This window comes from Rattus norvegicus, chromosome 10 (genome assembly GCF_021556685.1).
Source record: "Rattus norvegicus strain SHRSP/BbbUtx chromosome 10, alternate assembly SHRSP_T2T, whole genome shotgun sequence".
Classification (NCBI taxonomy): domain Eukaryota; kingdom Metazoa; phylum Chordata; class Mammalia; order Rodentia; family Muridae; genus Rattus; species Rattus norvegicus.
The window spans coordinates 111,228,117-111,250,242 of NC_141543.1; the positions used below are offsets into that span (position 1 = coordinate 111,228,117).

Consider the following 22,126-nt stretch of genomic DNA (forward strand, 5'->3'; position numbering starts at 1 on the left):
TGCATGTGTGTGTGGGTATGCACATGCATGTGCATGAATATGTGTGTATGCATGTGTGCAGGTATGTGTGCATGCATGTGTGCATGTGAGTGTTTAAGAAGTAGACACCTGTGGCAATCTTAAGCATAAACAAGGTATGTGGCTGTGCTCCTCATTGCTACCTGTCGCCTCAAGAGGCATGTGCCAGGAAGAGGCAGGATGCTCTCAGCTCACTCTTGACATGTGCCTCTGATTAAAAAGTGGAGAAGAGAAAATATGGGAGGAAGATGGAGAGTTATGGGGGGAAATAATGACTGCAACTATGGCAAAAATCGAGAACACAAATTACATTTACAGATTTCTCCCCGGCTGACAAGCCACCCGGCCCAGAGGAAAGGCAACTGGGAAAGTGGCTGCATGAATAATTCATGAGGGCGGGAATCTGGTCTGGGCACAGACTGTTCCAGCGGCAAGGGCTGGCGGAGCTGCTGTGAAGATGGGTTTTCTCTAAGTCCCATTCATTCCCTGCAGCCATCAGACAGAGCCTGCGGTGAGACGGGCAGACCAGACCAGATTCAGACTTAGCAGCTGGGCTGTCTGTAGCCAACCACCAAGCTGCCTCATTGCAAATGATAATTCCAGAAAGAGAAATGGAAATTTTTGTCCTCTTTAAATTATTTTCTCTCTCTCTCTCTCTCTCTCTCTCTCTCTCTCTCTCTCTCTTTTTTCTTTTTTTGATATTTGCCTTCTGCAGGAGGAGAGCCACGATCCAGGTGGCTGACTACTGGCACGCACATGTTCCCAAAGTCTCTCTTGGTTATGTCCTGTGGTGTCTGTGCATTGTCTAACAAGTACCTTCTAACTCCTGGGGTTTCTGGACCAGGGAGATAGGTTGGTGGTAGTGCTTGTCATGCAAGCATGAGGACCCGAGTTCAATCCCCAGGACTCACACAAAAATGCTGGGCTTGGTGATGTATGGTGATGTATGCTTGTAATCTCAGTGGTAGGAAGGTGGAGGCAGGGGGATCATGGGTTGGCTAGTGAGCTAGCTCCTGGCAAATGAGGGACTTCAAGGATGGCATCCTTGAAGATGATACCCGAGGTTGCCCTTTGGTCTCTACATGCACACACACACACACACACACACACACACACACACACGTATACCTGCACACGAGTGTATATGCACATACACCAACATGCATACACATGCACACACACCCTCAAACAGTGTCTAGAGGGTTCAACGCACACCAGTCCTTAGCCCTGGTCCCAGCCCTTCGAGCCCACTGCATCTTCTCTCAGCTGTGGAGATCATGTGACTCCTAAAACCCTCCACGCTTTCCCAGCCTTCCAAAACGGAAATGAGTAGTTAGGTTTTAAACCCCAGGACAAATGGCTGAGGAACCTATTTAACATATTAAAGCAGGGGTTGGGGATTTAGCTCAGTGGTAGAGCGCTTGCCTAGCAAACGCAAAGCCCTGGGTTCAGTCCCCAGCTCCGAAAAAAAAAGAAAAAAAAAATAAACAATTAAAAATTAAAAAAAAAAAAAGAAAAAGAAAGACAGCTGACCCTGAGGCAGGAAGCACCTTTCCTTTGTTTCTGCTTCATCTCCTGCTCTTCTGCCTTGAGCTCCTGCCCTGGCCTCCCTCAGTAATGGACTGTAATCTGTGAGGTAAAATAAACCCTTTCCACCCCAAGTTGCTTTTGGCCATGGTGTTTATCATAGCGCCAGAATGCAAGCTAGGACACATGTAACTGTAACTGAGAGCCAAGGATGACATTGAGTTTCTAATCCCTGTTTCTGTTTTTCAAGTTGGGATTTATAGGCATATACTATCATGTGCGATTTACGCAGTTCAAACCCATGGCTTGGTGCATACAAGGCGAGCACCCTGCCAACTGAGCTGCACATCCTTAGCACCCACTCCTCTCCTCTTTTTATTTGCAGTTCTTAGAATTGGACCTAGGGCCTCACATATGCCACACATGCCCTGTACCACTGAATTAAACCCTTAGCCGGTGTCATTTTTTTTTTTTAACAAAATAGTTCACTTATCTTGATTTTATGTACATTGATGTTTTTGTGAGATGTGAGATGTTTGCCTAGATGTGTGAGAGAGTTGGAACAGGAGTTGCAGACAGTTGTGAACTGCTCTGTGGGTGCTGGGAATTGAACTCAGGACTGCTGGAAGAACAGTCAGTGCTCTTAAGCACTGAGCCATCTCTCCAGCCCTGCCTGTGTCATTTTTTATTTTCTCCTAGTGCCGTGTCTGCAGCGGACGTAGGTTCCGTGTCTAGAAGAGAAAGGAGGGCTATCAGGTCAGTCAGCAGCACCTTTGCTCGCTGAACCATGCATATCTGTCTCTATGAGTGTATGTGCACACGTGCATGTGCTTATGCATGTACATAGGGTCTGGAAGAGGTCACTGGGCCCTCAGAGCTGGTGTTTCAGGAGTTGGCAGGGGATCCAGCTTGTTTTGTGAATGCTGGGATTATATAGCAAGTGATATCAACCCCTGAGCAATCTTTCCAGCCTCCCTCCTCCTTCTCCTTCTCCCTTTCATCTTCTTTCTTTAAAAATTCATTTTGAATCTGAGTGTAGTGACGCACACTTTAATCTTAGCACTAAGAAGACAGGATCTCCGTGAGTTCCAGGCCAACCTAATCTACATAAATTTCAAAACAACCAGGACTGCATAGAGAGATCCTGTCTCAAAAAAATTAAAAATAAAAACAATTTTTTTGAGTCAGGTGCCTTGTAGTCAGGGTGGTCTCAAACTCACTACTTACACGAAGGTACCTTAAGCTCTGACTCTTCTGTCTCCGCCTCATGTGTGCTGGGATTACAGGTGTGCTTCACCATGCCTGGTTTGCTCTGTTTGTGATGGCTCTGTGAAGCTAGGGTTACGTGCAGATCTTCGAAGCAATGTGGGTAGTAGGTGAAATTTTCTCAAAAACAGGCATTTTTCCACTACAGTTCCCAATATAGATAAGAGTGACACCTGCCCCCCCCCTAATAAAAATGAGAAAGAAGTTATTTCTGTTTATCAAGACCTACATGGTCATTGTTTAAAAATCAAAAGGACTAGATCTGTCATTGAGGGTAAAAAACACAGGCATAAATATCCTCATGTATTTATAGGGGTGGTAGTGGGGGGAGGGGCAGACACACGGCCTCAGCAGCCTGTGTTTTCCACTGAAGGTGATGCAGAACCTGTCACCCACTTTCTTTCCTCTTCTCACTTCCCTGTCAACAAAACATCTGACCTGCAGAGGGAAGTGGCTTGGATTCTGCTAAAAACAGTAATGATGATCAGACGCCATTACCTTGTATCAAGGTACCAAGTACTTTGTATCTATTTTAGTTTCTTCTAAACTAAGCACAGAATTCTCTGCAAAGCCCTGGAGCTGGCCAGTCTCCGGTGTGGAAAACAAGAGCTCAGCGAAGCACCAGGGCTCCTCCACTTCCCCGACCTCCAGCCTTGCTCCTGATTCTTGATGACAAAACACATTCTCTGCCCTTGATTGATTTCTTGGAGCATCTGCAATATCAGAGAATGACTTGGCCTGTCCCGACTGCCATCCTGTGCACAGGGTGTCTTTGTTGGGATGGCCTGACTTGAGAGAAGGGTCTCTTAGTTCCCGCTGCCCCCCACCATACTAAAAGGTGCTGAAAAGACAGCCACTCAGTTCTTTCTGGGAGGGACTGTCCGAGTCTCTTACCCAGACTGTCTGTCCTGTGTGCCCTCTTCCCTTTCCCGATGGCTGCTATAGTGCATGACCAACATCCTCAGGGGCTTGTCTCTTCCTCTTCTCATTTTACTGTATCTTTGGCATTAGGTTGCCAAGGATTCCGAGGGTGTGTGTGTATGTATGTGTGTGTGTTCATGTCTCTCTCTCTCTCTCTCTCTCTCTCTCTCTCTCTCTCTCTCTGTAAGGTATGGGATTAAAAACACATACTGCGGCTGGGGATTTAGCTCAGTGGTAGAGCGCTTACCTAGGAAGCGCAAGGCCCTGGGTTCGGTCCCCAGCTCCGAAAAAAAGAACCAAAAAAACCAAAACAAAACAAAACAAAACAAAAAAAAAACCACATACTGCCTCTCCTGCACATTTTTTTTTTTTTTGAGACAGAGTCTCATTATGTAGGTCTGCCTAACCTTGAACTCACAGAGTGGTGAGATTAAAGGCAAGCACGTTTAAAACAAAAACCACACCAGTTGCTGGGGCTCAAACGCAGGGTCTCATGCTTGTAGGAGAAACTCTTTACTGACTGGGCTGTCTCCTCCACCCGGCATTCAATGTTTTTGGGCTGCTGAGGGGTAATGTAGTCTACTGCCCTGTTGTGAGATGAGGTCCCTCTCCTTTTTGTCCAGCAGCCAGTGGTATTTCTTCTAGTTTGAGGTCAGAGCTGAGCCCAGCAGCCCTTCCTCTCTTCCTGCTTGAGTCTGCAGTCTGATGCTGTCCATCAGCAATCGGAGGCACTCAGCTTGTAAGCACCTTTATTCATGTAGGCAGAGACTGTAATAGACTGTAGGGGAAGGAGGTTGTCCTCAGCCTCCACATCCAATTTCACAGCTTGACTCAGACCAGATTTTACACACGTCTGGAAATGGAGAACACGTGTTTTCCTTATTAAGTGGTTTCAGTGAGCAGCTTTATGGAAGCTGGTGTCTTTGCTGATCGATGATGGCAGAATACTGAAATGGGAACCACCGGCCCAAGAGGCCAACTGATCACATGCCGTGGAGAATGGACTGTCTTGGCAGAAATGCCAACCCTTTAGTTTTCTTCAGCCTGTCATTTGCTACAGAGGCCTGCCTTCTGAAAGCCCACGACATTCTTCTAAAGGCTTGTCTGGGACCTGAATAGGAGTGTCCGGGACATAATGGAAGAGTATTTCTTTTAAATGAAAGAAATCTGACACATTCTGGTTGGGAACTGGGCTGTCAACCTCTCCTTCCTGGCTTTCCCAGGACTCACAAATTTGAACCTAAGTATCACCTTCGTTGTCTGCATATTATAGGTATGGAGTCTTCGGGGAGAGACTTTGCCAGAACTGCAGGAATTAGTGGTGACCTGGGGAATTAAATTTTATTAATTAATTAATTAATTAATTAATTCATTGCTTGCTTGCTTGCTTGCTTGTTGTTGTTGTTTTGAGATAGAATCTCATGTAGCCGAGACTGGTCTTGCATTTTCCCTGTAGCCACGAATGGCTTTAAACTTCTGAGCCTTCTGCCTCCACCCTCCCAAGTGGGAGAATTGCATACATAAGCCACAATACCTACTCGTGTGCTGTGATTTTTTTTTTTTTGTTCTGCATGTGCATTGTGTGTAGTGTGCATGGCTATGGTGTGTGTGATATGTCTTTGTGTGTGTGTGTGTGTGTGTGTGTGTGTGTGTGGTATGTGTGTATGGATGGTATGTGTGTTGTATATGTGTGGTGTATCTGGTGTGTGGTATATGTGCTACATGTGTATGTACATGTGTACAGTGTGTGTGTGGGATGAAGCTCAGCCCTTGGAGGAGACGTTGGAGAGAGAATTATCTCCTGTCCACAGCTCTGACTACCTTTATGCTCTCATTAAGTTTCCCTGGGTTAAAAAGTAGAAACTCCAAATCTCTCTTCTCACATCCCATGATTAAGGGGTCTAGGGCAGTGTGTACCGTTGCTACCTGAACTCTTTTTATTTATTTATTTTTTGTGTTTTGTTTTTTTGAGACAGGTTTTCTCTGGCTGTCCTGGACTCACTTTGTAGACCAGGCTTGCCTTGAACCCACAGAGATCTGCCTGCCTCTGTCTCCCATGCTTGGCTCCTCTTTCTTATTTTTGTATGTAAGCTCACTCACATGTGCTATGTGTGTGTGAGTACATGTGTGAGTAGGCCAGAGGTTAGCCTCAGGTGTTGGTCCTAAATATATATGCCCATTTTGATTTTCTTTTTCTTTTTTTTTTTCTTTTTCTTTTTTTTTTTTTTTTCGGAGCTGGGGACTGAACCCAGGGTCTTGCGCTTGCTAGGCAAGCGCTCTACCACTGAGCTAAATCCCCAACCCCTTGATTTTTTTTTTTTAATGATTTATGTGTGCATCTGTGTGTGTTGCATACATGTGGATATATGTGTGTGTGGACACCCACAGTAGCCAGAAGCGGGTGTCAGATGCTCTGGAGCTGGAGTTAAAAGTGTTTGTCAGAAAAAAAAAAAAGTGTTTGTCAGATGAGCTAGGGTTCTAGTCACATCCTGTTTATTTTTATATAGGGTTTCTTACAAGATTGAAACTTGCTAATTTGGATAGGCATGCCTGTTTGTGTGTGTGTGTGTGTGTGTGTGTGTGTGTGTGTGTAAATGTTTACATGTGTGAGTACAAGTGCGTGCATGTCACAGCACACATGTGGAAGTCAGAGGACAACCTTGGCATCGGTCTTGCCTTCCAGCTTGGTACCCGGGTCTCCTGTTATTCTCCACTTCATATGTTAGGTTCACTGGCCATCCCGTTTCCGGGACATCTCTGAAGACTAAGGTTGGAGGAATTATCATGTGGGGACGGCACCTGTGGGCATCAGAACTACAAAATAAAGTAGAGGGACAAGGTGGAAGCAGGAGATGCTGGGATTTCTTCTAGACATCCCGGAAGTCCTGAAGCCCCTGCTGGTGGTGATGGGGAGGGGCTGGTGGTGATGGGGACACTATTTTGGAGCACTGCTCCGAGACTAGGAGGATAATGGGCTCTGTGTGATACTGTAACCACAGGAATTCTTGGGATGATAACTGAACAGAGAGCTACAGGAAACACTTCCCACATACTGGTGAGAGAGATGCAGCCTGAACTCTCCGGCTGAAAGCAGCTCAGATGCTACTAGGATTGTGGTAGGGACTGCCACTTTATGTCCAACTCTCTATCTACTCTGAGGAACACATCTTTGGAAGGCTAATCCAGGCTTTAGTGGTAAGGCATACAGTTGGTAGACTACTTTAGAGTGGTGGGACCAGTCAGAGTTCACTCTCATTGGTGGCCTGCTATGTCTTGGCATCTTGTTTGTTTGTTGTTTTTGTTTTTCATGGCAGGGTTTCTCTGTGTAGCCCTGGTTCTCATGGAACTACTAGCTTCGTAGACCAGGTTGGCCTCCAACTAAGAGATCTTCCTGCCTCTGCCTCCAGAGTAATGAGATTAAACACTGGGCCCACCTTTCAACCCTGTTCTTAAAGGGGATTTTTTTTTCTTTAAAGACAGGGTCTTATTTTGTAGCTTAGGGTGGCCTGGGCATCTTCACAAGCTAATTTTATCCTTTCAGTAATATTCTTTAATATTATTATCCAAACTTTATGGTTCAGGAACCTAAGGCTGAGAAAATACAGCTTGAAATTAGTAACACTGACTCTAACAGAGATGCCTCCAACACCAAAGCTGAAGATGGGCTCCTTCGTCTGCCTGAAATCTAGCTAAAGGTTAAGAGTGTCTCACTAGCACCCTGGTTATGAAAGGCTGGCACATGTTACGTTTACTTTATATCCCCACTGCACCAAAGCAGTTCTCAGGGTGTGTCAATAACTGAGATTTACTGAATTGAAACAGAGAAGTAAGGCAGGGCAGGAGGCTTGCTTCCGTGGGCAGACAGCAGCAGCCTTAGTCGTTTGCACATGAAGCTGTAGCAAAATAAGAGTATAATACTCAGGAAATAAGGTAGATCAGACAAAATTAATTCATAATCGATGAAATCTTTCCCTTTTTAAAAGTGGGAATATTAAAAACAAAGCCCTGATAGTGTTATGTGTCTAATATCAACAACAGTCCTTTCTGAGGTTTTTTTTAAATAGCACCCTTTAAAATCAGGACGAAACAAAGTGATTTTTTTTTTCCTTTAATATCAAGGCACGCAGCTTTGTTTGTAGTAGCAAAAAGCTTTTAAAAAATAACTGAACGGACATGGTTTCAATCGCAGGATTGATTTTGTAACACGTCTACTTTACTAGTGGAGATCAACTAAGGAGAAAGGACTTGGTAACCCGGGTAACGGCGTGGGGGAGGGGAGGACGGAACGCCGAACTCTCCGCCCTAGCCTGGGTAGAGCGGTGAGAACGCTTGAAGAGGTTTGGCTTATTGGACACACCGTAGACAGCGGTGCATGCTGGGCCTTGGTAATATGGCGTCCTCCTTGATGTGCTGATGAGAGGAGTTTTCACTGTGGCTCCAGAGCAGAGGGCAAAACTCCCCTGACCTAATAAGCCCAGTATTCCCGTGTGGTCCGCTGGCCCGTGTCGCGCGTGTATCAGGACTCGTTCCCGGGCAGGAGAGAGCCACGAAGCCGAAGGCCAGCACCGGCCAGGCCGCGCGGACCCGGGGCTGAGGAGCCGACTGCGGACGGGCACGATGGGCCGGTCCTGGCTCAGGTTGCAGCCCCTCAGGCGAGTGCGGGACCCGCAGGGCTGAGAGCCGCTGGACGAGCCCCGAAGCCCCCTGAGCGCGATCCCCTGACGCCTCAGCCGAGCCAGCGCAATCAGAGAACCCGCACTGCGAGCGGGACGGCCTGCCTGCCCTGGGATCCACTGAGGCGTTGGAGGCCGAGAGCAGGGTCATCCCCGGGCCTGAAGTCTTTCCCGCCTCTGACAGTCCGGCTTGCAGTCCTCCAGACGACCTCCTGGGCTGCGGGTGGCTTGCGACTGGGCGCGAGTGTCGGCGCAGCTCCTGGGGCTGCGGGGTTGGTTACCCACCGATTCTTCACCCCACCCCACCCCGCCCTCTCCGACTTCCCGCTCAGAGTTCGAGATAAAGATCTCCGAGTTTTTACCTGAATAAGGACCTTCGTGCACTCTGCCGTCATCTCTATTCCCAACTTCCCGCTTTCCTGTATTTCCTTTTACCAGTTCTGGTACACACTAGTTTTTAAGGCTGGAGGTTCTCGAGCGCTTGCTGCCAAGGACTCCCCCTCCCCCTCCTCCCCTGATGGAGTCGGAGATGCTGCAGTCGCCTCTTATGGGACTCGGGGAGGAAGATGAGGCAGACCTTACAGATTGGAACTTGCCTTTGGCGTTTATGAAAAAGAGACATTGTGAGAAAATTGAAGGCTCCAAATCTTTAGCACAGAGCTGGAGAATGAAGGATCGGGTAAGTAGATTCTCATGGCACCTTTTTGACTTCATAGGTTTCCAACTAAGAAAGTTCTGAGCAAGAACAGCCTCTCCTAGAAGAATGCTGGTATTTTGAAGCCACATGTTGCACGTTAATTAAAAACTAAAAGTTATTCCAGACTCTGGTTTTGGTTGAAAGTGGGTAGGGCTAGTCGATACTCACTGGGTAGTGTTAATTCAAAAGAGTTTTAATTCAGAGGGTGGAAAAAGCAAATTAGGAACTGTTGTTCCACAGATATTTATGTGCCTTTTAATACACTTAGTAGCATTTAGAGAAAAGACAATTTTGGAAATAACACTTAACGTCGTGCTTAGTCTATTTTTGTAGTCTGCTGTTTTTTTGTTTTTTGTTTTTGTTTTTCCAAATAACCAGGTTGAAGTACAGGTGTCTGGTACAGTATGTTGGGTAACGATTACTTGAAATGTTTAGCCAATAACAAATTAAGGCAAAGTTATTTTAAAGTTGCAGCAAGTTTCATCCCAGTCCTTTGAACATCTTCCGTGGGAGGCTGACTCCCCTAGTATGTGACTTCTGGTCGCTGTAACCTGGAGATATTTCCTCAGTGGGAAATTTGGGAGCATGGGGTATGATGGGTTGGAACCTGGGTTCAGGTTTTAGGCCGTTCTCCTGCTGGTGGAGTGTCATGAGTAGTTGTAGCAAAGAAAACAGCCAGATGTAGCGGTCAGTTCCTGATCTAGCAAAAGGGGAGTACTGTCTCTTGTCTGCACACTCATCCTTTGAGTGCTTAGTTGTTTTCTCCTTCCTGACTTTGTACATTTGTGTGAACTTTTCAGTATAAAAGAGGAAGTTGGTGTTATAATGTGTCATCTGTTATAGTTGATATGCTTTTACTTGAGACAGTTGTTTTAAAAAGGTGTATATTGATGAATACTCAATGTAGTTCTAGCAGGGACCAGTGTTTCAGTTTGGGTAAATTTTACAAGGCTATCAATTTTTGTTGCTGTTGTTGTTGTTGTTTGAGACAGGGTTTCTCTGTAACATCCCTGGCTGTCGAGAAACTCAATCTGTAGACTAGGTTGGCCTTGAACTCAGAGATCTGCCTGCCTTTGCCTACTGAGTGCTGGGATTAAAGTTATGAAAATTTCCTTCAGTGAAAAGCAGTTTAGGTTGGGCAAAGGTCAGTCAGTCCTGTAATCCCAACACTCTGGAGCTTAAAGCAGGAGAATCACAAGTCAAGGCCAGCCTGGACTACAAAGTGCAGACCCTGTCTTAAACAAGAAGAATAGAAGCAATATAAGTTATAGAACTGATGGTTGAGAGAGACTGCATAATGTCTGTTTTATAGACATGTCTAGTACTAACAAAATAACATTTTCTTTTTGGTTGTAATGTTTATATATAGCAACTCTCTCCCCCTCCCCCCTCCCCAGTCCTATTTTGTCCAGTTCTTATTTAAAATTTTTTTTCCTCCTTTTGAATGTGGTTCCTTTTTTTTTTTTTTTTTTTCTTTTTTTCGGAGCTGGGGACTGAACCCAGAATGTGGTTCCTTTTGCTATCCAAACCTGTACTCAAACTATTGAAATCACATCAATGGATATCTTTTGAACTTTTAATTTAAAATGTTTCTCTCTTTGGAGACAGGGCTTTATGTAGTGCAGGCCAGCTTGGTGTTTAGTCAGAATGGCCTTGGCCTGGTTCATCCACCTCCCAAGTGTTAGGATTACAGATGTGTACCACTGTATCTACCTCTAAATGGTCCTAGGGGCCACACTCAGAGTTCGTGCATGCTAAGCAACACCATACAAACTGAGATACATCTCCAGCCTTATTATTAAAGTGTTTTTCCCCCCCTTTTTCTTCTGATCCTTCCTTTTTGCTGAGAGATGGTGTCACACACCTTTAGTCCCAGTGCTTGGGAGGCAGAGGCAGGCGGATCTCTGTGAGTTTGATTGAGGTCATTCTGGTCCACAGAGTAAGTTCCAGGACAGTCAGGGTCACACAGAAGAAACCCTTCCTGTGGGGTGAGGTGAGTGGAAGAAAAATAAAAAATGGAAGTTCTCAGAATCTTATTAACCCCTGATTTGCTATTTAGAAAATCAGGGAACAAAGTTTGCTGCCTCTTGTTGAATTGTTCAATGAAGAAGAAAATCACTTAACATCTTCAGTAAGTTTGTGAGACTTTCTTGTCTCTGAGTCTATGTAGACTCTCTTTCTCAGGTAGCTTTCGAGGGACCCTCTGGGCACACCTTTCCTGAGTGGAGACTGCAGAATCAAATGATGACAAGAGTGGAGGGTAGCATGAATGAATGAAACTGGCCAGATTTCAGATGAGTGATTCAAGTGCAGACAAACGCAGCAGGTTATGTGACTCAGTATCTGATAGCTTTTCTGGGAGGATGTGCAGGCCACAGCAGGGGATGAAGCAATTGAACCTTAGTGAGCTCTCCTGCATGCTCTCTTTGGGAAAGTAGAGAGTTTCTGTTTGGGGAGGGTGGTGGTGGTGGTGATGATAATGATGTGAGACAGGGTTTCTCTGTATATTCCCAGGGGAAGGATTTGGCCAGTTAATTCTCCATGTGTGACCTGGCAGTGATGGCTGTCACTCTAGCAAGTCCTAGTCTGTCCCACTGTGTGTGGGGGGCCTTCTGAGAGCCTGGTCTTGCATTTTCCTAAGAATGAGTGCAGCTCTGTGTGCTTTAATTAATTAATTTTTTATTTTGTTTTTTGAGACAGGTTTTACTATGTATATACCTGGCTGACCTGGAACTCACTTTGTAGACCAGGCTGGCCTCAAACTCCAAAGTACTGGGATTGAAGACATGTGCTACTATCATGCAGCATATTAACTTATTTTTAAAATGTATTTTATTTATAATTACTTATTAGTGTTCTATCTAGTATTCTTGTTACCGATTTCTAAAATTGCGTCACCAGAGTTGACTGACAACTCTCAGGAGGTTTTCGCCATCCAGCCACAGTGCATGCCCACCCTCAGTCCCAGTTCTGGTTCTTGTACCCCTTGTTTTCACTCAGATGTGTTTTCTAAGTGCCTGTTAACATGTTTTAAAAAAGATTTATTTTTATTTCATGTATATGAGTACATGGTAGCTGTCTTCAGACACACCAGAAGAGGGCATCAGATCCCATTACAGATGGTTGTGAGCCACCATGTGGTTGCTGGGAATTGAACTTAGGACCTCTGGAAGAGCAGTCAGTGCTTTTTTTTCAGAGCTGGGGACCAAACCCAGGGCCTTGCGCTCGCTAGGCAAGCGCTCTACCGCTGAGCTAAATCCCCAACCCCGCAGTCAGTGCTTTTAATTGCTGGGCTGTCTCTCCAGCCCACCTTTTAACATTTTAATTACTAAGTTGCTTTTAGTTAGATTGTCTTTTGATTATTTCTACGTATGGGGAATGATGCATGTATGTATCAGTATTGGGGAATACAGTTGTCCAGTGACTAAACACACATAGGAATTAGAGTACAACATAGATTCTTCATGGGCCGGTGGCAGAGGAGGTGTGCACCCATCTCCCCCATCTGTGTTTTCCTGCTGTACTTAACAGTTCTTACAGCATTCTTTTTCCCACTGGAAAGTGGTCAGGTAGGGCCCCTTAGTCTTTTGCCTGTGTGTATGTGGGTGGAGCCCGGGAAGTCTGAGAACTGGTGTCTTTTTTTTTTTTTTTTGGTTCTTTTTTTTCGGAGCTGGGGACCGAACCCAGGGCCTTGCGCTTCCTAGGCAAGCACTCTACCACTGAGCTAAATCCCCAACCCCGAGAACTGGTGTCTTGAGAGAGGTACCAGGGAGTGTGAGTGTGTGAGGAGTGTGTGTTCATGGCCAGCCTGGGTTACACAAATGAGTGATTGGATTTCAAGTCAGCTGGATTCTGAGTGAGATCTTTCCTTTAAGAAAAGGAAAGGAAAAGCAGTTGCCATGCTGTGTGTGTAGACTATCGAAAGACACACCATCTAATGTACCTGGGACTCTTGATAGACACACTGCTGTCTAACGTATGTGTGTTGGGCCATTAGTATGTAGATGTATGTCTTTGGAGTGGCCGGAGTACGTCCTGGTTCCTGGTGGTTCCCTCTGCCTCACCTTGTATCCTCCCCAGAGCACTCCAGTTAGGCTCTGTTTCACCACACGGGGGTTGCTGTGTGTGCTCATCCTGTATTATGAATCCGAAGGTCAAATGTCCTTTTCCATCCTCCATTCGTTTGACCGCTTAGCGTTCGATGCAGCTGGCCCCTCTGTGCAGTTCTTCACTTGCCTTGGGTCCTCATGAAGCTTGAGTGTCCTTTCTAATTGCTGTTGGCTGCTTCTCAGACTCTTTTGCTGCTTGGCACCTAGGTGGGGAGTGCCCAGGGATGTGGCTTGTTGTGAACTAATCTTGTCTGATTTGTGGTTTCAGTTCTGTCACATGCCAGTGACACTCATGGCTTGTCTTGTCTTTAGTTCTGACCTCCCTGAACTTGCCATCTCAGATGCCATTGACTGCTCTGTCTTGGTCACAGTGTTCATCAGCACTCAGCCAGCACAGAAGCTGCAAGTGCACAGTCTACTTCTCTCTCTTTCAGTTGCATGAGTAGGACCTGAGAATCACCTCCCAGTGTGTCCTCACCAGACTACCCTTCTTGGTCTTCTGCCCAGTCTGGCAGCCATATTATGTCTTGTCTGCATGATGACAGTTGTGTGCTGACTGGTTTCCCAGCATCCTTGTGCCCGTTCTGCCCTGACTCTTGTCATGCACAGTGGTCAAGGGACCTTCAGAGGCAGAGGCTTTGCTGCTTCCTTCCTGATGCTTTGTGTTGGGTTCTGAAATGGCAGAGCAGTACAACACAGCTTCTTAAAATCTCTGTGAACCTGCTTCATTGCTTCTTCAGTGGCGAAGCGTGGGGTATACTCCCTCTGATCTTTGACCCTTCCTTGTTCTCAGATTTTAGTCATCTTCCCAGAGAGGCCTCTGGGCTGCTCAGTCTGAAGCAGCGACCCGGGCACTCATTGCTATTTGGGGTCTCCATTTATCTGATATTCTTCTCCATACTCCTTCAATCAGATAAAAACAGACTTTGATCATAAAGCAGAGAGTTAGTTTGTGAGCAGTGCTAGGCAATATTAGGGACCCAACAGAATGTCCTAGTTTACCAAGAACTTCCACATAGATCTCTCTCTTAAGACTCAACAGCATTGAAAGTTATCTAGGGATCATTACCTCCACGGACCTGGAACCTTAAGTAAATGCCTTATTGATGCCTTAGGGTTTCCATTGCTGTGAACAGACACCATGACCAAGGCAACTCTTATAAAGGGCAATATTTAATTGGGGCTGGCTCACAGGTCCAGAGGTTCAGTTCATTATCATCATGGTGGGAAGTATGGCAGCATGCAGGCGGGCATGGTGCAGGAGCTGAGAGTTCTACATATTCTTCCAAAGGAAGCCAGGAGCAGACTGTCTCCATGAAGTTAGGAGGAGGTTCTCAAAGCCCACCTCCACATTGACACACTTCCTCTAACAAGGCCACACCTCCTCCAATAAGGCCACACTTTTTTTTTTTTTTTCCTTTTTTTCAGAGCTGGGGACCGAACCCAGGGCCTTGCGCTTGCTAGGCAAGTGCTCTACCACTGAGCCCTGGGCCAAGCATCTTCAAACCACCACAAGTGACATGTCAGCAATGAAAGGAAGAGGTCTGAAAAACAGAGTCCTCGTTTTACAAAAGCAAGGCTGCACCATACCACACTGTCTCAAAGAAAACATCCCTATTCAGGTTTCATGGCAGGTCCTAACGAGACACCGAGGGCAGCTTGGTGCTGCTGATGTCATAGATCTTTCCTCCCTGCTGATGGCTGGTGCTGGTGGTGCAGGAGAGGAGGAGAAGGAGGTCGCAACTGTGTCATCCTAGCATGGGACAGTCGGAGGCCATGTCTGTTAGAATTCTTTGTCAAGCAGAGAAATCTGGTCTTACTTGAGAAGGTCCTTGGTGAAGCAGGGGATGTGATTAAATTTTAGTTCTTGAGCCTGTGCCTTTGTGTGTTAACCTTTCCTTTCTTTTTTTTTTTTTTTTTTTTTTTGAGAGGGTTTCTTGGTGTACCCCTGGCTGCCCTGGCTCTGTAGGGAGATCTGCCTGCCTCTGCCTTCCTGGCACTGGGCTTAAAGTCATTCACCACCACCACCCAACCGTTAACTCTTATGCTTTGTACTAGACCAGTGGCTACTTGGAGGAGAGGCCCAGTGGCCATAGTGGGGTGTGGCTGGCGGCGTGTGGAGATGGCTGTGTGGATGACCAGGTGGAGATGGACCCTATGTCCAAAAAAGGAGGGGCCCAGTGGCCATGTGTGTGTGTAGTCTGTGGCTATAAGGGGTACTGGTAGCCAGGTGGTTGGTGGCTCTTTAGGAGTGGCCTATTGGCTGTGGGCTGTCAGCTGTCAGTGGTGAGTGAACAGAGACAGCTCAACCTGTCACTTTAAGTAGCCTAAGGACTTTCTCTAACCTCGACTCAGGCTAGACTTGGATTTATGGCTTCCATGCTGAAAAAAATTTCATTGAAAAGAATTTTGGGATTAGACAGTATGATGGAGTAGAGTTGATCTTACTGAATAGATCTTTTTTTTTTTTTTTTTTTTTTTTTTGGTTCTTTTTTTCGGAGCTGGGGACCAAACCCAGGGCTTTGCGCTTCCTAGGCAAGCGCTTTACCACTGAGCTAAATCCCCAACCCCTGAATAGATCTTAATGTAAGTTTAAGCATGGAGTTAAGATAAAGAGGAGCTCAGGAAAAAGTGAGGTATACCTGAGAACACGGCCACGCCTCTCAAAGAAGAGTTGGAGAAAGGCAGTCATCCTCAGGTGAGGTATGTCGGAGTCACAATCATTGTTAGCAGTAGCCATCCACCATGGTGGCTCTCAGGTTATCTCCCTTGGAGATGTCTTAGTAGAATTGGTCTGATATGGCAATACCAGGTGTTGTTAGGCTTACACAAGGAACGCAGTTTGTATCCTTCCCTTGGAAGTGGGATTTCTGATAAGATTCCTAGAAAATTGCAGGTTTTTATAGCTGGGAAGGGAGAAGGGCTGCAAGGAGTTAATTATGCTGAAATTCTTTCTAGTAGGAGACTTCAGCCAGATTCCTGAATGAGGATTCCCTTTCCCTTTCTCATGTCCCCAAGACTTTTTCTGTCTTTCTGGTCTGCCTTGTGGTGGGGAATGTAGCTCTCCTCCTCCCTCGTGTTGGGGAGGGGCCAGCTACTGAGTCTGTGAACACTGCCTCAAGGGAAGGCTGACAGGATCTTTTTGGGCATTAGGCCTGGGTGTGTACACACACACACACACACACACACACACACACACACACACACACACACACATTCTTGAAGATGAACCAAGTGAGCTGCCATTTTAAGGAAAATATCTGATAGTGTTTGCTGCCAGGGATGAGATTGGAGCTTTCAAATGAAGATTCGAATTTCGAAGCCTCTGGGCAGTTGACAGATCCTCACAGACTTCTCTGACAAGAGCATGATGGGAACATTTTGATGGCTTGTTTTTATTTTTTTAATATTTGGCTACTGTAGAATAGAGTGTGTCCATATTTGGAACGTATTATTATCTGGTGGACCAATAAGCCAGTAGCACTTGAGTGTGGGGTGTTGTGTGAAGTGTCTTCACAGCCACAGAGACTGTAGTGTTCAGAGGGAGTCAGCACTTCAGAGTGCCACTTAGTGAACCGATGTTTGCTCGCTCCTGGAGTGTTTGGATTCTCCTGCCCTTCTGGCTGTAGGTCTTCTTCTGGGAAATATGTTGACACACATTTTAGAATGCGTCTGTCCTCTCTGAAGCTGCATTGTAAAGAGACTTACAAGGATGTAGAACACAACCACTTGTCCCACCAGCAGTTTTGAAAATGTACTTATTTTTCATAGAAATGTTACTTGTTTGAATAAATAATGAGTTTATAATAACTTTTAAATTGGTTCATAATATATTACATTTTAAAATGCTTTGCCCTTTAATATAGAAAGTGTTGATAAATGTAACTCATTAAAAAAATGTCTTTGGGGACTCAGGGGCTCTTAAAGCCTAAAGGGGGCTGCTGGCAAAAGTCTGAGGAGAACTGGGGAGGTCAGGTGATGACTCATCTGTCAGTAGAGGGATTCACCAGAAGAGTACCTAGCCTGTGCTACTCATTCTAATATCATGTTTGTCTTTTTTTCTCTCTTTCTATGTATGTATGTATGTATGTATGTATGTATGTATGTATGTATGTATGTATCTATTGTCTGTCTATCTATCTATCTATCTATCTATCTATCTATCTATCTATCTATCTATCTATCTATCTATCTTTCAAGACAGGGTTTCACTGACTGTCCTGGAACTCACTCTGTAGACCAGGCTGGCCTCAAATGCAGAGATGTACCTGATCTGCTGCCCAGCTATCATTCTAGCATCTTCATACAAGGAACATTTGGGGTCCTTTGGCATCTGAATTGGAGCTGAGGTGTGCCTGTGAAACACATGTGCTTGAGCAGCTACTGCCTGGCATATAGTGAACACTACGGCCTCTTTCAGTAGCTCTGGGCTTACCTGCTTTCATGTGCTCGTGTGCATGTGCTTGTGCATGTGCGTATGCGTGTGCATGTGAGTGTTACACAGCAGCGTTTACTTGTTCAGGAAGATCTTGTTCTGTGAGGAGAGCCCAGGCGACCTTTGTGTGCAGGAGGAACTGTTGGCTGTCTTGAGTCACTCAGAAGGGTTGAGTGTTCACTTGAGCTGTATTCTGCCCTCTGGGCTTTGCTGCCTGTGCTAGAAAAGCAGCTGGTTCTGACACCGTAGGTGAGAGTGATGCTGTTGCCAGGATTCCATATCAGATATGTCACCTGTACTGAGTCCTGTGTATGAAACAGGAACCTTTCACACTGACCACCATTGAATTCAGCTGCTCTTACCTGGAGCTGGGGAATGTCAAACCCAGATCTGTGGCTGAGGGTGGGAATAAAGGACTCAGGAAGGCGACAGCGGGGGTGGAGGGCCCTGTGGGGGACTAGTGATAAACCAAGTGAGACTGAGGGCTGAGTCCTTATGGGTGGAAAACGAAGTAATTACAGCAGAGTGGAGGAGACAGACTTCAGCTAACCCAAGGAAGGTAGAGTCCAGGAGTCTGTCTGTGCTGCTGTCTACAGTTGGTCCTCTCTTCTTGGCCCTAGAAGCTCATGAGATTGCCCCAAGTGTCTCATGTGAGTCTCAGGAGTCAGAGTATCATCCACTGGAGTTAAAAAAAGTCTGCTTAAAAAAAGTGCCGTGCTTATTTTCAACAGCGTGATGTGAAAGAGTCCCAAAATGGGTTGAAGCATTTCCTCCTCATTATCACCTGGTCCAGTTCTGAACCAGAGGACAGGAGGACAGCACGAGGCTCCCATGTGGACGAAGAGCCCCAGGCTGTCCACCCGCCCTCCTGCTCTTCCAGACATTAGGAAGGGTTTTGTTGGCAAGTGATACTTGTTTCAGTAGAGCAAAAAATTGTCATCTTTTAAAAGTCGAAGTAATTAAGTGGAAATGCCATTTTAGTAACTATTTGGCACTGTATGTTAATGCTGTAACATGTTCTTAAGCCTTGAACCTGCCAGGAGCTGGGTGGTGTGACTGCTGAGAACTCCTTTAGAGTTGGAAGAGGAAGCAGCTCACAGGAGGCCCCTGTTAGCAGGGTTAATTTTACCCAGACATCAGCACCTCTTTCAGATGGGTCGCTGTTCTCAGCTAATGGCATTTTGTATTTTCTAGAGAAGTCCACAATGAGTGAACTTGTATATTCTTACCTCAGACTCTGGGCTGTTACTTCTTTTCCCTTGTACCTAGGGGTTCTGCTCACCTGTGGGCACATACTTGGTGCCCTGCGTCATTGAAGGGCCGGTTGATAGTGCCGTCTGCTTTACTCTATGTGTGTCCAAAGAACAGGGATGCTCTTGTGTAACCGTAGTGTAGTTGCAAAACTCAGGACATTTGTCACAGATATTTAAATGCTACCATGTAATGGCTTCAGTGACAGTGGCCTTTGTAGCCTTCTATGTTTTATGGTCCCCAGTTGGTGGACCAGTTTGGAAAGCATTAGGAGGTGTGGCCTTGCCAGAGGAGGTGTGGCCCTGAAGTGGGCTAAGTTGTCCTGGTCTTGGTATTCTATGACAGCAGTAGAAAGTAAGCAGTACATAGCATGCACTCACAGTTCACCTCCAGATGTCTCTGGCTTGTCCCAGGATTTACTTTTATTAGCAATTTATGCCCCTCCCCTCTCCAGGCAAGTTTACAGAGTGAGGGAGTTCAAGACTGCATCACTCTTTTCTTTTCTTGTCTGCCTGTCTGTCCGTCCATCCATCTGTCTGTCTTTTTAAAACTGTGTTAAGATTTTAGCTATGGGGCTGGAGAGATGGCTCAGTGGTTAAGAGGACTGACTGCTCTTCCAGAGGTCCTGAGTTCAAATCCCAGCAACCACATGGTGGCTCACAACCATCTGTAATGGGATCCGACACCCTCTTCTGGTGTGTCTGAGGACAGCTACAGTGTACACATAAAAAGAAATAAAACCTTTAAAAAAAAAGATTTTAGCTATGTCTAGACACACAGTGCCGTTAAGAACTTCTACATTGTTATGTGTGATTAACTTTAATTACTGTAGTAAACATCTGAAACAGTAATTTAGGGAAGAGAAAGGATTTCTTTTGGCTCATGGCTCTGACCTCTCAGGCTGACATCCACAGCACCCTTGTTCTGAGGCTGTGACAGGACAGTAGCACATGGCTGGAACACACATTGCAGGCAAATTCGTTCCCTTCTAGTCCACGAAGTGAGGGCATAGGGTCTGAGGTCTGCTACCCTGCAAGTACAAGGCTGTACCCCCGCTAAGCAGAAGAGCTCTCATTAGGTTCTTCCCAAAGCACCACGTGGAGGACCAAGTCTTTAACAGGCGAGCTTGGAAGGCCCTGAGGATCCAAACCTCGGTGTTGTGCAGTCTCCAACACCCACCTCAGGGCAGTTTGTTCCTCTCTGCAGCTGACAGCAGTGCTGATTGATGACTTCAGTTCTTGGAACCTCTGCTGGTCTCTCCCTCTGTGCACTTGTCTTTACTGTTGTGTGCCCAGGCTGGTTACTGAAGCTATCCTCCTGCTTCTCCAGCCTCAGGCCCCTGAGGACCAACTGTGTCTGCCCGTGCCTTGGCTGCTGCACTGTCTGTCTGTGAACTTGTGGACTGTGTGACATTTCTTTTTTTTTTTTTTTTTTTTTTTTCGGAGCTGGGGACCGAACCCAGGGCCTTGTGCTCCCTAGGCAAGGGCTTTACCGCTGAGCTAAATCCCCAACCCCGTGACATTTCTAAAGACTGCATTTTAGTGTCTTCACTTTGTCCATGTCTCCTTGTGTTCAACGAGAGGCTCCGTGTTTGGGTGGAGGTGAGCCTTTCTCTGCGCACATGGTAGAGGCTGATGGTGTTGCTCTGCCTTGCTTGTCTCACATTGTTCCTTTGCTGCTTTTCTGACCAGTGCGGAGCCTTCTTTCCTCGCCTGCACAGCAGCAGGTTCTGTCCTCACCCTGCTCAGTCTTGGAAGCCCCTTCTTTTCCTAAGGCCCTGGTTTCTGTTAGAATGGAATTCAGAAGCCAAGAGGTAGGTGTTGGGTGTGCAAATAGAGGTCTGTGTCTGCCGGTGTTTATTTTATATCGACCGCTATGACTGTTCAGATACCTCCTATGCTCCTCAGTACCTCAGAGTACAGTCTGCCCTTCCTGCTACTAGTGAGGACTGGCTCCTGGCTGCCATTCATCATTTGCCTAGATCTAGAGTGGAGAGTCTGGAAGACCCCAGCAAGCTTACTCAGGAGGACAGTCCATATACTCAAGAACATATACTCAAGAGGACATATACTCAGGAGGACATATACTCAGGAGGACATATACTCAGGAGGACAGTCCATATACTTAGTAGGACATACTCAAGAGGACATATACTCAGGAGCTGCTCTTACCATGTGTCTAGGTTAGAGGTTGACATTGGTGCCCACTATTGCTCTTTGCCTTGTCTTTTGAGACAGGCTCTCTCAGAACCTGGAGTTCACTGATTGGCTTGGCTGGCTGGGCACGGAGCTCCTAGGATTTAACTGTCTGCCTTCCTAGGCTGAGGTTCCAAGTATGCAGCCACACCTTGCTTATTTATGTGGGTTCGGGGGTCTGAATTCAGGCCTCAGGCTTGTGAGGAAAGTGCTTGTTTTATTTACTGAACTGACTTAGGCTATTGGCCTTGTTTTTTGAGCAAACACATACAGTGGAACACATAAATTAGAACTATAAGCTTATGCTATTAAAACATGAGTATAGAGGTTGGTCAGAATTTATGAGAAGTCATCGTTTATAAGCACGCTGTACCATCTCCATATTCCGTGTGGCCTCGAGCCTAGCACTGTGTGGCCTTGAGGACCATCTACCTTCTTCAAGATGTCCCTAGAAGGGCATGCTCATCATAAACCAGGTAGAAGCCCAGAGCTTGTGTTCTTCACCTGCTGCTGAGTGACATGATAGTGACAGCAGCACCCTGCACTCTGGGCATTTGAATGGGGCTGACCTATTGTGCGGGAGTCTGCCCTGTCCTGTGTTAGCTGTAGGTGGCTCTAGGGTAAGAGGAGAATTTGTGCTTAGGCAGAATGGCTAGGGGTGCTGTGCAGAAAAGTGGCAGTAAGTTCTCACACAGTTGACATTTAGAATGGTCAATTCAGCTCATCTCATCAAGAGCCTTCTGTGTACTAGGATGCCATCCTGGAAGCTGAGGCTGGTACTGACCTCTAGATGCTACAATTGGGTCTGGCTAGATTTGGTTTTTTGTTTTCTCACCCTGATTGCTGGGCTCATTGATAACCCTTTACAACAATTCCTTTAATAACAAAAAAAAAAAAAACAAACCAAGAAACAAACAACAACACAACAACAATAAAAACAGAGTCCAATACCTTGTTACCAAGTTCCAGAGTTTTGGTTCCATTCATAGTCTTTGAGCCTCTCTCTCCTTGGCTTCACTGGGGACGGTGATGAG

At 46.1% G+C, this 22,126-nt stretch overlaps 1 protein-coding gene across 1 annotated transcript in view; it reads left to right on the forward strand.

The window, feature by feature from the left end:
- Positions 1-8,009: 8,009 nt before the first annotated feature.
- The window catches only part of Rptor (regulatory associated protein of MTOR, complex 1), a 298,642-nt gene continuing 284,525 nt past the window's right edge, over positions 8,010-22,126 (forward strand). Inside the window, 1 exon segment of the mRNA NM_001134499.2 lies at positions 8,010-9,084. Within this exon segment, the coding sequence (NP_001127971.2) occupies positions 8,923-9,084 (162 nt within the window). The 5' untranslated portion in view covers positions 8,010-8,922.